The sequence below is a fragment of the Cetorhinus maximus genome, chromosome 2 (assembly GCF_964194155.1).
Source record: "Cetorhinus maximus chromosome 2, sCetMax3.hap1.1, whole genome shotgun sequence".
Lineage (NCBI taxonomy): Eukaryota > Metazoa > Chordata > Chondrichthyes > Lamniformes > Cetorhinidae > Cetorhinus > Cetorhinus maximus.
The window spans coordinates 42,915,663-42,930,907 of NC_135880.1; the positions used below are offsets into that span (position 1 = coordinate 42,915,663).

Genomic DNA, 15,245 nt, shown 5'->3' on the forward strand with positions numbered 1-15,245 from the left:
AGAATGATTTGAAAACCAAATGCATGCAGCCAGAAACAACAAAGAAATGAAGACAGTGTTCAGAGGTCACAGTAAAAATAGATAAAAGGTGCAAAAATAGTAGCCTTAGAGACCATAGAGGAGCTAACTTTATAAGGGATGATCATAAACAAGAATCAGGTACTTACAATGGAAGGTGAAGCATTCCTGCCAGTTGAGAATTCAACTGATCATTCTTACATATAATAAATTAGTCATACTTCACTGAACCAATGGTCATTTTTTAAAATTTTTAAATAAACCACGCTTTAGAAAAAGCACCGGTTGAATATTTTGACATTTGCTGGATCTAACACTGTTGCACACCATTTGAAACTCACACTGAAGGATTCCACAATGTTATGACAATTGTTTTACAAAGCAGTTGCTGACTGTAGGCATTTATTTTAATTTCTCTACTCCATAATTGTGTTGCTGAGCAGGAGGGCAACGGGTCCTGGGTCTCTACCCCTCAGTACTGGGTACTATTAGAATGACATGAGCCACCTCTGACTTTGGATTTTCTCTCCCTCAGAAGTACCTTCAGACAACCACAGATCATCAAGATTTCATTACCTGGGTTACAATTCAATACTCAATTTTTGGCGCGATGATAACAAATCCACTGACATGCTGTGTAACCAAGACCACAATTAGCCCCTGATAATTGTACATCTTTCCACCATCTAACTGTTGAAATCAGATGCACAAGAAATAAGGTGTAATTATTGCTTGTGTTGCCAAGGACAGATTTAAATTACATACATTAAAAAGCCCTTTCTGAATCAGTGCTTCCATCGATCAATATTGACTGTCATGAGTCACATGCTCAGTTGCTAGCGCTACATTTTTTTAAAACTGCAAAACAAATTAAAATCTAAATGTCTGCACCGGGCAGTTTGATGTGATCAAAGCCTTTACAATCTGATTGAACTTTATCAATGACAGTTAATTCCTTAAAACTTAAATGAGAACAGCCTTTAGTGACCTAATGTTGAACTCATTAAGATTCTGTTCATAATGACTGCTTATCCTTGTTTCTAATTCTCCTCGTGCAGAACATTTTCAGAAGGTGTGAAAATTCTGTAACAACTTATTCATAGTATAGCAACTAAGATACTCTCAAGATAAAATTATATGCAAGGTCAACTTTCTGACAAATAATCCTCCCACTGTATAAAACAAATCTACATTTAGAATCGGGTCACTATGCTTACTTTTTTCAATAGCTAATGTTAATTTTTATCCTTCCCAAAGTTACCTTCCAATTTTCTTCCCTCTATTATGAAGTAGCACAAGTTCCTTTAATGAGTGACTCATCTAAATGTAGGTCTGGGCAGTAAGTGCCAACAGGGGGGATCACAGGAAAGTTGAATCGCCTCACCAAATATTCATTTCAGCAGCAGTTAATGATTATTAACTAGGAGTGAGAACAATGGATACGTGTTTCTCTTCCTCACCCAGGGAGGGTGAAGCCAATTGTAGTTTTCCCTTCACTTTACTAACATTGGCTATCTTAAGACATATCCTGCAATTTTCCTGACCTTTATGGTTCAGTGCCATGGCAACAAATATGCTTCCACTGAGCTGGCAATGTAGATTGGATACATTAATAAACAACATTCACCTTGTGACAAACATTGTCAACTTCCTACTCTGGTTTTAAAAGATTGGTTTTAAAATGTTTTTTTCTTCTTGTGACAAGTTCAGTATAAATAATATACAAAATGAGATCTGTCTTCCTGTGGGAGGCAGTTAGACAGGAGTGCTGCACTGTGAAAGCTCCAGGTTAATCCACAGCATACTGAAGCTAAAAACTTTACTGCTCCACCTTGATAGATATTTAATTTTCTTGGTATTAAATACAAGAATCTGAACTAAAAGATCAATTTTACAGAATTGTCTCTTTTTGTGTCCATCACTATGTGTGGTGCGATTTTGATGGCAAACCCCAACAATTAGAAAATATTCTTTACCTCCTGAACATGTACACCACAGTATTTATTCTCCAAAGAAGCTCGGTCATATAGAATTTCACATATCCTGCACTTTTTGCATCACCCCAAATAGGAACAACTTTGTCTTTGGCTATAACAGAATAGCAAATGAGTAGGTAAATGCACCATTAGCATTTTACAATGTTCACTTTCAATTCATTGGGGATAATATCAGGATAGATTTATATGCAAGTGTGCCTAATCCAGTCTCAATGTCAGTAAAGAGGTGTGTGACTTTAGGCAACTGCCATTGGTTCTTCCTGCTCAGGTCCAGCAATTAAGGCACAGTTTTGACTTCCAGAAACAACAGCTTCCTTTTTGGTCGTCATTGTAGCAAAAATTGTATCCATCATTCCAAGGACTTCAAGCAGTTCTTCCTGATAATCAATTTCTTTCCCCACGAGTTCTTGCAGCTTCAGGAACTGGTTGTCAACCACTGATGATTCACCAATCACAGAACTATAAATATCTGAAGAATGCAAAAATAAATGATTAAAGTGAATATGCAATTTCGCTATCAACCCTTTCATTCCAAAAGGAAGACACTTTCTCTTGATTTCAACTCTAAAAAGTCTATATTTTTGTGAAGCTGCAAACCCACTTAGAAAAGGTTCATGCTTCTATATTCACCAAAACCCAGTCTCTCATATCCCAACTGCAACTGACCTGCTCCCAGGTTTCTGGCGACGATGGTGACTTTGGAATGTGGTTGTGAGATGCTTAGCCCACAACTATGCTGGAAAAGGCTGGGCGTTAATTTTTTTTTTTATTTTCTGTAATGAATCTGCTTCCTATCACTTTGTGCATGTATTAATAAGTGCACTTGCAAATGTAAAACAATCACTTTTTCATCAAATTACTCTACAATATAATCACAACTTATTCCTTAATTGTAAATACTCATGTTCACAGTTGTGAATGCATTAAATCTGAAAATGAACATGTATTCTAATTCCAGGAAAATTAAAGAAGGACCAGGAAATGGGCCAGGATTTTAATAAATCAGCTGCCAGCCTTCACTGGTAGTTTCCGGATGGGGATGTTGTTTCGGTTGGAACCTCCAACCGCCCATTCAGAGCCCTCTATGTCAGAAGAAATAGGAACTCCCAGTGCTAGGAGTTCTTATTTTCCTAGATGCAGTGTGACCTGGTCTAGCTGTAGAGATCATTATGTCCAAGGAAAAGAGGTGCACTGACCTGCTGTAGTGTGGAAGCAGGCACAACCTGTGTGTGCAAACTGGGCCAAAAATTAATTTCTGGGTAGAGGTGGAGATGGAAGGACTCTGTACCCTTTCCCTTCCCATGGTCAATGTCATCTTGTTTGGGGCTTGCAGGTATCCAAGACATGCCTGTAGTGGTGCATGCACCCAATGGCCTGATTGCTAATCAGGTGCCCTCCCACCTACCCCCACAGACATTGACAGGATCAGTGCTGGAGGATACCAGCATATTCATTTCTAAAATAACTCAAATTTAGGAGAGCGAACTTTAGTTCTTTTTCACACAACTTTGCTTTATGTTGAATGTAGTGGGCTTACAGACAGACATTTAGAATCTTTAAAGCATATGATGTTGGTTGTGGTGGGTCTTGGGAGTTGTCACATTTGGAATATGTATTTCAACTCCGCGCAAGCTGATGAGATGAAAGCATAATCTCGAAGTGAAAATAATTTAGAACCCTAAAATATTATTGTCCAAATTCAGCACAGACTAGTGATCTAACTTAGAGAGGATGATTTATGCGAGAAGTAAAAGAATCATTGGGTGCTTTAGAGAGTCCTGTTCTGCAGCTGAAGTTAAGATTTGCTTGGTGTGGCACAGCACAGCTGACACTTAGTGACCATGTTTTCCTTCCTAGGAAATTACTTCCCTTCATGTTGTTGAAACCCAAAAAAAGGTGCATCACAAATACGGTTAAATGCACTATATTCAAGAGAATAGGGTAGGGTGTTAAGAAACTCAAACCCTTACCTTCTTTAGTTTGTAAGTCGGAAGCTCCAGCTCCCGATGAACATTGGGCCTCTTGCACATGTGCTGGCTGGGAAATGGCCGCACATGCGCAGTCGATTTTTAAAAAAAAAGAATGTTCTTCAGGCCAGGGACCGGCCCTGTATGCCTGCGCAGAAGGGAAAAGAGAAAACGCCGCAAACAGGCAAGTCAGATGACTAGGAACGGAGTGCCATTATCTGGTAGGTGTCCCAGGGAGGACACGGGATGGGGGTAGGGAGAGTTCCCAAAAGGCAGTCCCAGGCAAGGGATAAAAGCCAGGGGACAGAAATAGGTCCCCTTAAGTAGGAGTTATGTACAGGCCTCCGAACAGTGGTCAGGATGTGGGGCACAAGATACACCAGGAACTAGAAAAGGCGTGTAAGAAAGGCAAGGTCACAGTGATCTTGGGGGATTTCAATATGCAGGTAGACTGGGAAAATCAGGTTGGTTGTGGATCCCAAGAAAAGGAATTTGTGGAATGTCTACAAGGTGGCTTTTTGGAGCAGCTTGTGGTGGAGCCCACTAGGGAATAGGCAATTCTAGATTTAGTGATGTGTAATGAGGCAGATTTGATAAGGGAGCTTAAGGTGAAGGAACCCTTAGGAGGAAGTGACCATAATATGATAGAATTTACCCTGCAATTTGAGAGGAAAAAGCTGGATTCAGATGTAATGGTATTACAGTTGAATAAAGGCAACTACAGAGGCATGAGGGAGGAGCTGGCCAGAATTGACTGGGAGATGAACCTAGCAGGAAAGACAGTGGAACAGCAATGGCAGGAGTTTCTGGGAGTAATTTGGGAGACACAGCAAAAATTCATCCCTAGGAAGAAGCAGCATACTAAAGGGAGGACGAGGCAACCATGGCTGACAAGGGAAGTCAGGGACAGCATAAAAGCTAAAGAGAAAGCATACAATGCGGCGAAGAGCAGTGGGAAACCAGGGGATTGGGAAGCCTACAAAGACCAACAGAGGACAACTAAAAAAGAAATAAGGAGGGAGAAGATTAAATATGAGGGTAAACTAGACAGTAATATAAAAGAAGATTGCAAGAGTTTTTTTAGTATATAAAGGGTAAGAGAGAGGCAAAAGTGGACATTGGGCCGCTGGAAAATGACGCTGGAGAAGTAGTAGAGGGGAACAAAGAAATGGCGGAGGAACTGAATAGGTACTTTGTGTCAGTCTTCACAGTGGAAGACACGAGTAACATCCCCAAAGTTCAAGAGAGTTGGGGGGCAGAGGTGAGTATGGTGGCCATTACCAAGTAGAAGGTGCTAGGAAAACTGAAAGGTCTGAAGGTGGATAAATCACCTGGACCAGATGGATTACACCCCAGAGTTCTGAAGGAGATAGCTGAAGAGATAGTGGAGGTGTTAGTGGTGATCTTTCAGGAATCACTCGAGTCACGGAGGGTTCCAGAGGACTGGAAAATCGCTAATGTAACCCCCCTGTTTAAGAAGGGAGTGAGGCAAAAGACGGGAAATTACAGGCCAATTAGCCTGACCTCGGTCGTTGGTAAGATTTGAGAGTCCATTATTAAGGATGAGATTTCAGAATACTTGGAAGTGCATGGTAAAATAGGGCAAAGTCAGCATGGTTTCATCAAAGGGAGGCCATGCCTGACAAATCTTTTAGAATTCTTTGAGGAGGTAACGAGTAGGTCAGACAAAGGAGAGCCAATGGATGTTATCTACTTGGACTTCCAGAAGGCCTTTGACAAGGTGTCGCACAGGAGGCTGCTCAGTAAGCTAAGAGTCCATGGTGTTAAAGGCAAGGTACTAGCATGGATAGAAGATTGGTTGTCTGGCAGGAGGGAGAGAGTGGGGATAAGGGGGTCCTTCTCAGGATGGCGGCCGGTGACTAGTGGAGTTCCGCAGGGGTCAGTGTTGGGACCACAACTTTTCACTTTATACATTAATGATCTAGATGAAGGAACTGAGGGCATCCTGGCTAAGTTTGCAGTTGAAACAAAGATAGGTGGAGGGACAGGTAGTATTGAGGAGGCGGGGAGGCTGCAGAAGGATTTGGACAGGTTAGGAGAATGGGCAAAGAAGTGGCAGATGGAATACAACGTGGGCAAGTGTGAGGTCATGCACTTTGGTAGGAAGAATATAGGCATAGACTATTTTCTAAATGGGGAGAGAATTCAGAAATCTGGAGTGCAAAGGGACTTGGGAGTCCTAGTCCAGGATTCTCTTAAGGTTAACTTGCAGGTTAAGTCGGTAGTTAGGAAGGCAAATGCAATGTTGGCATTTATTTCGAGAGGACTAGAATATAAAAGCAGGGATGTGCTGCTGAGGCTTTATAAGGCTCTGGTCAGACCACATTTAGAATATTGTGAGCAGTTTTGGGCCCCATATCTCAGGAAGGATGTTCTGGCCCTGGAGAGGGTCCAGAGGAGGTTCACGAGAACGATCCCAGGAATGAAAGGCTTAACATATGAGGAACGTTTGAGGACTCTGGGTCTATACGCGATGGAGTTTAGAAGGATGAGGGGGGATCTGATTGAAACTTACAGAATACTGAAAGGCCTGGATAGAGTGGACGTGGGGAAGATGTTTCCATTAGTAGGAGAGACTAGAACCCGAGGGCACAGCCTCAGAGTAAAGGGAAGACCTTTTAGAACAGAGATGAGGGGAAACTTCTTTAGCCAGAGAGTGGTGAATCTATGGAATTCATTGCCACAGAAGGCTGTGGAGGCCAGGTCATTGAGTGTATTTAAAACCGAGGTAGATAGGTTCTTGACTGGTAAGGGGATCAAAGGTTACAGGGAGAAGGCGGGAGAATGGGGTTGAGAAACTTATCAGCCATGATTGAATGGCGGAGCAGACTCAATGGGCCGAATGGCCTAATTTCTGCTCCTATGTCTTATGGTCTTACAAAATTAGAGAAAGGAGCAGAATAATAGGTTCCAAATGACTTTGAGTGAAGCAGGTGTGAGAAAAGCCCTGAAGATCCGAGAAGGCAGCCTAAGGTTGGTGACTCCGTGCTGCGGGCCATTCGAGCAAAGGTACCTCTGTGGAATAGTGGTGTTCTGCTTGGCATGGTCGAAGATCTAAAATTGTGTTTGGTAGTTGGAGAATGAGTGTGCTTGGAGATCCGGGGAAAAGAATCTTGGAAGATTAGACTGAAACCCTGTGAGGTGGGTCGTCGTTGATGCCTTCTAAGAAGGAGTGACTTTTGGAGAGAATGCCAAGGCGAGATCATGAAATGTGGAGATTCAAAACCCTTGTAAGAAAGACAAAGTTTCAGTGAGATTGGTTGGCTCACAACGTGACAAACGTCTGGGTGGGTTGTTGAGAAATCCATGTTTTGGTCACATCTGTCATCTACTGTGCAATGTTGTGTGCCTGACCTCAGTTCACCTGTTAATTCACATATACCTCATATTTCAAATGTCAGAGTATAAGGTAGGTATTGCAAATTGTTTTATCTTTCTGAACTTGGATAGTAAAGTTTATTTTTGTTTGTTCAAAACCCGTGGAGGCTTGTGGTTTTATTCACTTAGTAAGCCTCTTGAATCTTAAACTTTATCTATTTTAAGCAAAACATTATTGGTCTCTAACCGGATCTCCCCCATGTCCTGTGGTCTGGCCAAGGATTAAAACAGGAGGAAGATAGCAGCAAAATATGGAACTGCAAACATGCAGACTCAAAGATATATTACCTGGAACACATTGGAGTGTGTTATTACCTGGAACACAATAGACAAACTACAAAGCTTGACTGGTGCAATAAAACTACTAAAGTCAACATGGAGAGTGCACATGCATTTCTATCACAGTATGAGCACTGTGGAAAATATATTGACTGGTCGATGAATAATGCATCCATTTACTGGGCTTAGCTTTTCTCTTTAAAACAATATAAAAATGCATAAGTACTTGCTACAAAGTGGGCTCATTCTTACCCACATAACAAGTTCCCATCTTGCTGATCTTTCAGGGATAAGGAAAAACAAGGACAAGAGCTTTCTATTGGCAACCCCTTATTTTTAAAGTGTGACCGCTAGTTCGATATTTTCCCACAAGAGGAAACATCCTCTCCACATCCACTCTGACAAGACCCCTCAGGATCTTAAAGATTTCAATCAAGTGGCCTCTTACTCTTCTAAAATCCAGTGGATATAAGCCTAACCTGTTCAACCTTTCCTCATAAGACAACCTGCCAATTCCTGGTAATAGCCTAGTAAACCTTCTCTGAACTGCTTCTAACGCATTTACATCCTTCCATTACTGTGCATGGTACTCCAAATGGGGTCTCACCAGTGCCCTGTATAAGCATAATCTCCCTACTTTTGTAATCAATTCCCCTCACAATGAACAGTAACATTCTATCAGCTTTCCTAATTACCTGTTGTATCTGCATACTAACCTTTTGTGATTTGTGCACTAGGACACCCAAATCCCTCTGAATCTCAGAGCTCTGCAACCTCTCACCATTTAGGTAATATGCTTTCACCATTTAGACATTTATTTTTTATTCTTCCTGTCAAAATGGTGAATTTCACATTTGCCTATTAAACCTCATCTTCCACATCTTCGCCCACTCACTTAACCTGCCACTTTGTAGCCTCCTTATGCCCTCTTCACAACTTACTTTCCTACCTATCTTTGTGTAGTCAGTAAATTTAGCAACCATACCTTCAGTCCCTTCATCCAAGTTATTTATATAAATTGTAAAAATTCAGTCCCCAGTACTGATCCCTGTGGCAAACCACTTGTTAAATTCCACCAACCAGAAAATGACCCATTTATGGCTACCCTCTGTTTCCTGTTAGCAGTTTTTTGCTCATTCAGTACTGGATTTTGGACAAACAGCATGACAAATCAGAGGCAGTGCAATGATCAAGAGAGAAAGTGGTGAGGTAGATGTCCTCAGTGTATACAGTGAATGTGACATTGTGTTTTCCATCTATGTCAGAGAGGCAGCATGTTGAAGATTAATATTAAAAGTTGAGGTACAAGAGAAAGAAAAAAATACTTACCAATAATAATCTCTGCAACATTTATTAGAACAGATGTAAACCTTGGATCAACAACATTCCTAAAAATATGAAGATAAGCCATTAAATGTTAATTGTGCCCAGAACTCTACAAGAGGAAGCAGTATGATCTTTGTGCCAAATAAACCTCAACATTTATGTTTTTGATGAATATATTTACAAGATTTCATATTTCCTCATTTCAGTACTACAGCACAGGCAACAATTCTAGGGTATAAGGGCAGAATTTTCAGGTTTTCGATTGTCTCAATAGCTGTTAAAGCATATATTCTCTCTACGCACTGGGAACATCATGTTAATGTAATGCACCATGACTCTAATTTTCTGTTAAGAGTAGTAAGGCATGGTACTGAATCTGTGATGCAGCAACTCTAATCTCAAGCAAGTTATTGAGGAGAGTGGTTACCAAGTGAATATGATTTCTAAGAAAACCAGGGAAGTTATCCCCAGTGTCCTGGGCAAAAGCCATCTCTCAACCCATTAAAAAAAATTATGTGGCCATTAACACATTGCTTTTTGTAGAAGTTTACTGTGTGCAAATTGGATGTGTCATTTCTACATTATAATGATGAATATGCTTCATTTTCTGTAAGGTACTTTAGGTCATCCTGTGGCCGTGAAAGCTGCTATATAAATGCAAGTCTTTTTTATATACAGTATCACTAAGAGGAGCAGCAAAGTCAGAACACTCGAGCACCTACTAGACAACGACAAAGGCCTGTTGGATGGTCATCTGAGCTAGGGGATCCATAAGTAGCACAGAAAATGTGAAAGAAATTTGAATACATTAGGTATTTCTAAACACAGAAAGGGTAGGGGTGTGGAATAGAGATTGTAGTAGTAATATTAGAGCAACCTGGGCACAAAAGGATCATGAAATTTTAAACACAATGAGTTACACCCAGATCACCTATATTTGTGTTTTACACTTGTTCAAAATTCATTTTGCCTGGATCAGGCCATGCCCACAAAACTGGCCATGCAGCCAGGTCAAAATTGTGAGATACCGCCAACTGTGTTGGTTAGAAAAGGTTCTTCAAATTGTGCTCATTTTCTTACGCCCACAGGCGCATTTAGAATGCTTTCCATAATGAAAACTAATTAGTTTCTGAATAAATTATGAGTGTATCAATGAAACAGCTGAATGGTAAAAAGTAATTTTCATAAGAGGAGTGTACACCCTTTTTAAAAAGGCTTATTTTTTGGTGATAAATGCATGAGGGGGGATCTCATAGAAACCTATAAAATTCTAACAGGACTAGACAGGGTAAGATGCAGGAAGGATGTTCCCGATGGTGGGGGAGTCTAGAACCAGGGGTCACAGTCTGAGGATACGGGGTAGACCATTTAGAAACATAGAAAGTAGGAGCAGGAGTAGGCCATTTGGCCCTTCGAGCCTGCTCCGCCATTCATCATGGCTGATCATCCTACTCAATAGCCTGCTCCTGCTTTCTCCCCATACCCTTTGATCCCTTTCGCCCCAAGAGCTATATCTATAGAAACATAGAACTTTAGGACTGAGATGAGGAGAAATTTCTTCAACCAGAAAGTGGTGAACCTGTGGAATACGCTACCACAGAAAGTAGTTGAGGCCAAAACATTGTATGTTTTCAAGAAGGAGTTAGACATAGTTCTTGGGGCGAAAGGGATCAAAGGATATGGGGAGAAAGCGGGAGCAGGCTATTGAATTGGATAATAATGAATGGTGGAGCAGGTTTGAAGGGCCGAAAAGCCTACTCCTACTCCTATTTTCTGTTTTATGTTTATATTGTACCAGATGACCATTTTTAAATACATCTGTGACAAAAGTATAATAATTTTCATGATATTTATTCTCAAGTAGGTTGATGGAGGTAATTAGAGTTGGGTCTGTCTGTGTGGTTTAATTACATTTTTAGTCAAGTAGACTGCAAGTTTGAAATCATCAAAAGAAGCTAGGTGTTTGACATGGTAATGAGTAAACATGGATGCTGGCTTAGCATGTAAGGTGTGAAGGGAATTAGCATTTTTAGATAAATGAAGGGATTTGGATTTCAAAGGGATCTTAGTCTGTTCACAACTAGCCAGAGAGGCAAGGCTAAGGAGTGTGTTTATTTTTCCCAAAGGTTACTGACAATATTGGCAATATGAAAGTTTTTAATATTGTGAGGAAGATACGGTTCCAAAGACATATGGAACAATAGAGTTTACATATTAAAAAGAGAGAAACATATATAAAGGAGAATGAAAGTCTACATGGGAGAAGGACAAGTAAGATCTAACAGGAGTGTATGAACTAGCCTTAATGAAGCCTTTAGCCATTTGCTTATAATGAAACTGAAGTTGGGGAAAAGCCATTTGGAATTCCACTGTCAAGTGGGTATTGTGTTAACTTGCTGGTTCTGTTTTAAATCTAAAATCTATTTTGGACTATTTAGAGGGTGTGTAACTGGGAATCAGGACAATTAGGAATTTTAGGACTTGTTACAGTAATAAGTAATTGTAGTCTTATGTGCTTGAAACTTTTTACTTTATTAATAATATTTTAATTTAATTTTAAAAATCTCTAAAGATCTTGGTGGACTTATTATTTCTGAATTCAGTGCACTCATCCTCTTGTAATAAATACAAATTGCAAAACCGTTGTGATAACGCAGCCAAGTTTGCCATGTGGATTTGGTCCGCCTGGCAAACATCATCTGCCACAACAAAGAATACAAATTATATTCTATTATGCTACAGGGTTATGCTGGTTCATGGAATATTTTAAGTTTATTATGCAAATTAATTTTAGTAGAAATCCTAAGTGCAACCTAACCAGCATAACTTTAAATGTACTTGAGAGTCCAATTTCCAGATTTCACATCATGCATGGGAAGAAAGAAAGAAATCAGTATTAATAGGGAAATGGTGTTGGGGAAATTGATGGGATTGAAGGCCGATAAATCCCCAGGGCCTGATAATCTACATCCCAGAGTACTTAAGGAAGTGGCCCTAGAAATAGTGGATGCATTGGTGGTCATCTTCCAAGAGTCTATAGACTCTGGAACAGTTCCTACAGGTTGGAGGGCAGCTAATGTAACCCCACTATTTAAAAAGGGAGGCAGAGAGAAAACAGGGAATTATAGACCAGTCAGCCTTACGTCGATAGTGGGGAAAATTCTAGAGTCCATTATAAAAGATTTAATAGCTGAGCACATGGAAAACAGTGGCAGAATCAGACAGAGTCAGCATGGATTTATGAAAGGGAAATCATGCTTGACAAATCTACTGGAATTTTTCGAGGATGTAATTAGTAGAGTTGTTGAGGGGGAGCCAGTGGATGTGGTTTATTTGGACTTTCAGAAGGCTTTCGACAAAGTCCCACATAAGAGATTGGTGTGTAAAATTAAAGCGCATGGGATTGGGGGTAGTGCATTGAGATGGATAGCAAACTGGTTGGCAGACAGGAAACAAAGAGTAGGAATAAACAGGTCTTTATCCGAATAGCAGGCAGTGAATGGTGGGGTACCGCAGGGATTGGTGCTGGGGCCCCAGTTATTCACAATATATATTAATGATTTAGATGAGGGAATTAAATGTAATATCTCCAAATTTGCAGATAACACAAAGCTGGGTGGGAGGGTATGCTGTGAGGAGGATGTAGAGATGCTTCAGTGTGATTTGGACAAGCTGAGTGAGTGGGCAAAGGCATGGCAGATGCAGTATAATGTGGATAAATATGAGGTTATCCATTTTGATAGCAAAAACAGGAAGGCAGATTATTACCTGAATGGCTATAAATTGAGAGAGGGGAATGTGCAATGAGACCTGGGTGTCCTTGTACACCAGTCACTGAAGGTAAGCATGCAGGTGCAGCAGGCAGTAAAGAAGGCAAATGGTATGTTGGCCTTCATAGCCAGAGGGTTTGAGTACAGGAACAGGGATGTCTTGCTGCAATTGTACAGGGCCTTGGTGAGACCACACCTGGAATATTGTGTGCAGCTTTGGTCTCCTTATCTGAGGAAGGATGTACTTGCTAAAGAGGGAGTGCAGCAAAAGTTTACCCGACTGATTCCTGGGATGGCGGGACTGACATATGAGGAGAGATTAAATCGATTAGGATTATATTCGCTGGAGTTCAGAAAAATATGGGGGGGATCTCATAGAAACCTATAAAATTCTAACAGGACTAGATAGGGTAGATGCAGGAAGGATGTTCCCGATGGCGGGGGAGTCCAGAACCAGGGGTCACAGTCTGAGGATATGGGGTAGACCATTTAGGACTGAGATGAGGAGAAATTTCTTCACCCAGAGAGTGGTGAGCCTGTGGAATTCATAACCATAGAAAGTAGTTGAGACCAAAACATTGTATGTTTTCAAGAAGGAATTAGATATAGCTCTTGGGGCGAAAGGGATCAAAGGGTATGGGGAGAAAGCGGGAGCAGGCTATTGAGTTAGATGATCAGCCATGATCATAATGAACGGCGGCGCAGGCTCAAAGGGCCGAATGGCCTACTCCTGCTCCTAGTTTCTATGAATAATTAACATATTACTGATGCCAGGACTTCTGTTATTAGCATGAGCACTGTTAACCCATGTTCATGCAATTTACATCATGGTAAACGCATTACACCTGTTACTAAAAGAGCAAAAGTCAGATTAAGAAATTAAGCAAATAGTTAAGCAATTTAATTGTGACAATTCATGCCTATGGTGTATAGTTCTGAGAAGCACATGCAAAGATGGAGTTTCATTACCTGATAAGGAAGCTAAGGAGAGTGCTAAGCTGTTTTTCATCTCTTCCTGCAAGTGCATTTCGAAGCGTCCCTCGGCGGTTAAGTTCTTGTATAACTCCTGTGGTAATCTCAGGCTTCTTCATCCTGACTCTTGTCTGCATGATAATATTACTCAGTTTAGAACAGCACAGGATCTCAAACTCTCACTAAATCCGCACATTATGACTTATTGAAGCGGTGAATTTAGAAGTTGTGAACATTGTAAGGTATACAATATAAACAACAGTATGTGTTCAATCTGTAAATTTTAAACATAGTTTGGCCAGCTGTGCAGTAGTTTACTCAGTGAACAGCTGAACTAAACAGATCAGAAAAGTTTCAGGTTTTCAGTCAGTGCAAGGAGGAAAATTGCCAGTTCTTTGGTCATACAGCTCTGTATGTGGAGAATACTGAAGAGATACAGATTCTTGATTCGATTCAAAAGGCAAGGTCCGTTTCAGAGAACTGCTGCTGAACCATCAAGAGAAAACAAAAACATAAAAATCCAGTTCAAACTGTTATCTTTTTGAGCTGGAGTAGCTGCAAAAATTGGTGCTATCACACAATTTTGACCTGGCTGCGCAGCCAGTTTTGTGGGCATGGCCTGATCCAGGCAAATTGAATTTTGAACAAGCATAAAACACAAATGTAAGTGATGTGGGTGTAACTCACTTGCATTTAAAATTTCATGATCCTTTTGTGTCCAGATTGCCCTAATTTGCTACTCAGATCTCTATTCCCTGCCCCTACCTTTCCTGTGTTTGGAAATACTTAATGTATTAAATTTTCTTTCAGATTTTCTGTGCTATTTTTGGATCTCCTAGATGAGCATTGCAAGAATATGAATCTCATTAAAAGGGTACTTAACAGTGTAAGTATTAGCCCTAACTTTAAGGTAGGTTTAAATGGCAATTAATGTGCTAACGCAGCAACTTAATGAAACTCACAGGGAGGTTAAGGGTGAACTGCCATTTTTGCAAGCAGCACAAATGATCAGCAACTTGCAGTGACTCACGAGGTATCTCTTCTTTGCCACAAATTTCTGGATTTACATGTTAATAACAACATGCATCCTTAGAGGAACAGCACCTCATCTTCCGGCTAGGTACTTTACAGCCTTCCGGACTGAATATTGAGTTCAACAACTTTAGATCATGAACTCTCTCCTCCATCCCCACCCCCTTTCCGATCCCCCTTTTTCCAATAATTTATATTTATTTTTCTTTTCCCACCTATTTCTATTATTTTTAAATGGATTTCCATCCACTGTTTTATCTCTACCTTTTAACCTATTTCAATCCCTTCCCCCCACCCCACCCCCACTAGGGCTATCTGTCCCTTGCTCGTCCTGCTTTCTACCCTTAGTGTCACCATTAGCACATTTCTTAGCTAATATCACCATTGTCAACACATCTTTGTCCTTTTGTCTATGACATCTTTTGGCAATCTCCACCTATCACCGGCCCTCTATCCAGCTCCTGTCCCACCCCCCTTAAACCAGC

At 40.6% G+C, this 15,245-nt stretch overlaps 1 protein-coding gene across 1 annotated transcript in view; it reads right to left on the bottom strand.

Annotated features, from left to right (window-relative positions):
- Positions 1-239: 239 nt before the first annotated feature.
- Positions 240-15,245, bottom strand: part of utp15 (UTP15 small subunit processome component) — a 28,098-nt gene continuing 13,092 nt past the window's right edge. The window contains exons 11-13 of the mRNA XM_078563928.1: positions 13,726-13,859; positions 8,990-9,048; positions 240-2,484 (exon numbers count right to left, since the gene is read on the bottom strand). Coding sequence (XP_078420054.1) covers positions 2,252-2,484; positions 8,990-9,048; positions 13,726-13,859 — 426 coding nt within the window. The 3' untranslated portion in view covers positions 240-2,251. The remainder of the gene's footprint in view (positions 2,485-8,989; positions 9,049-13,725; positions 13,860-15,245) is intronic.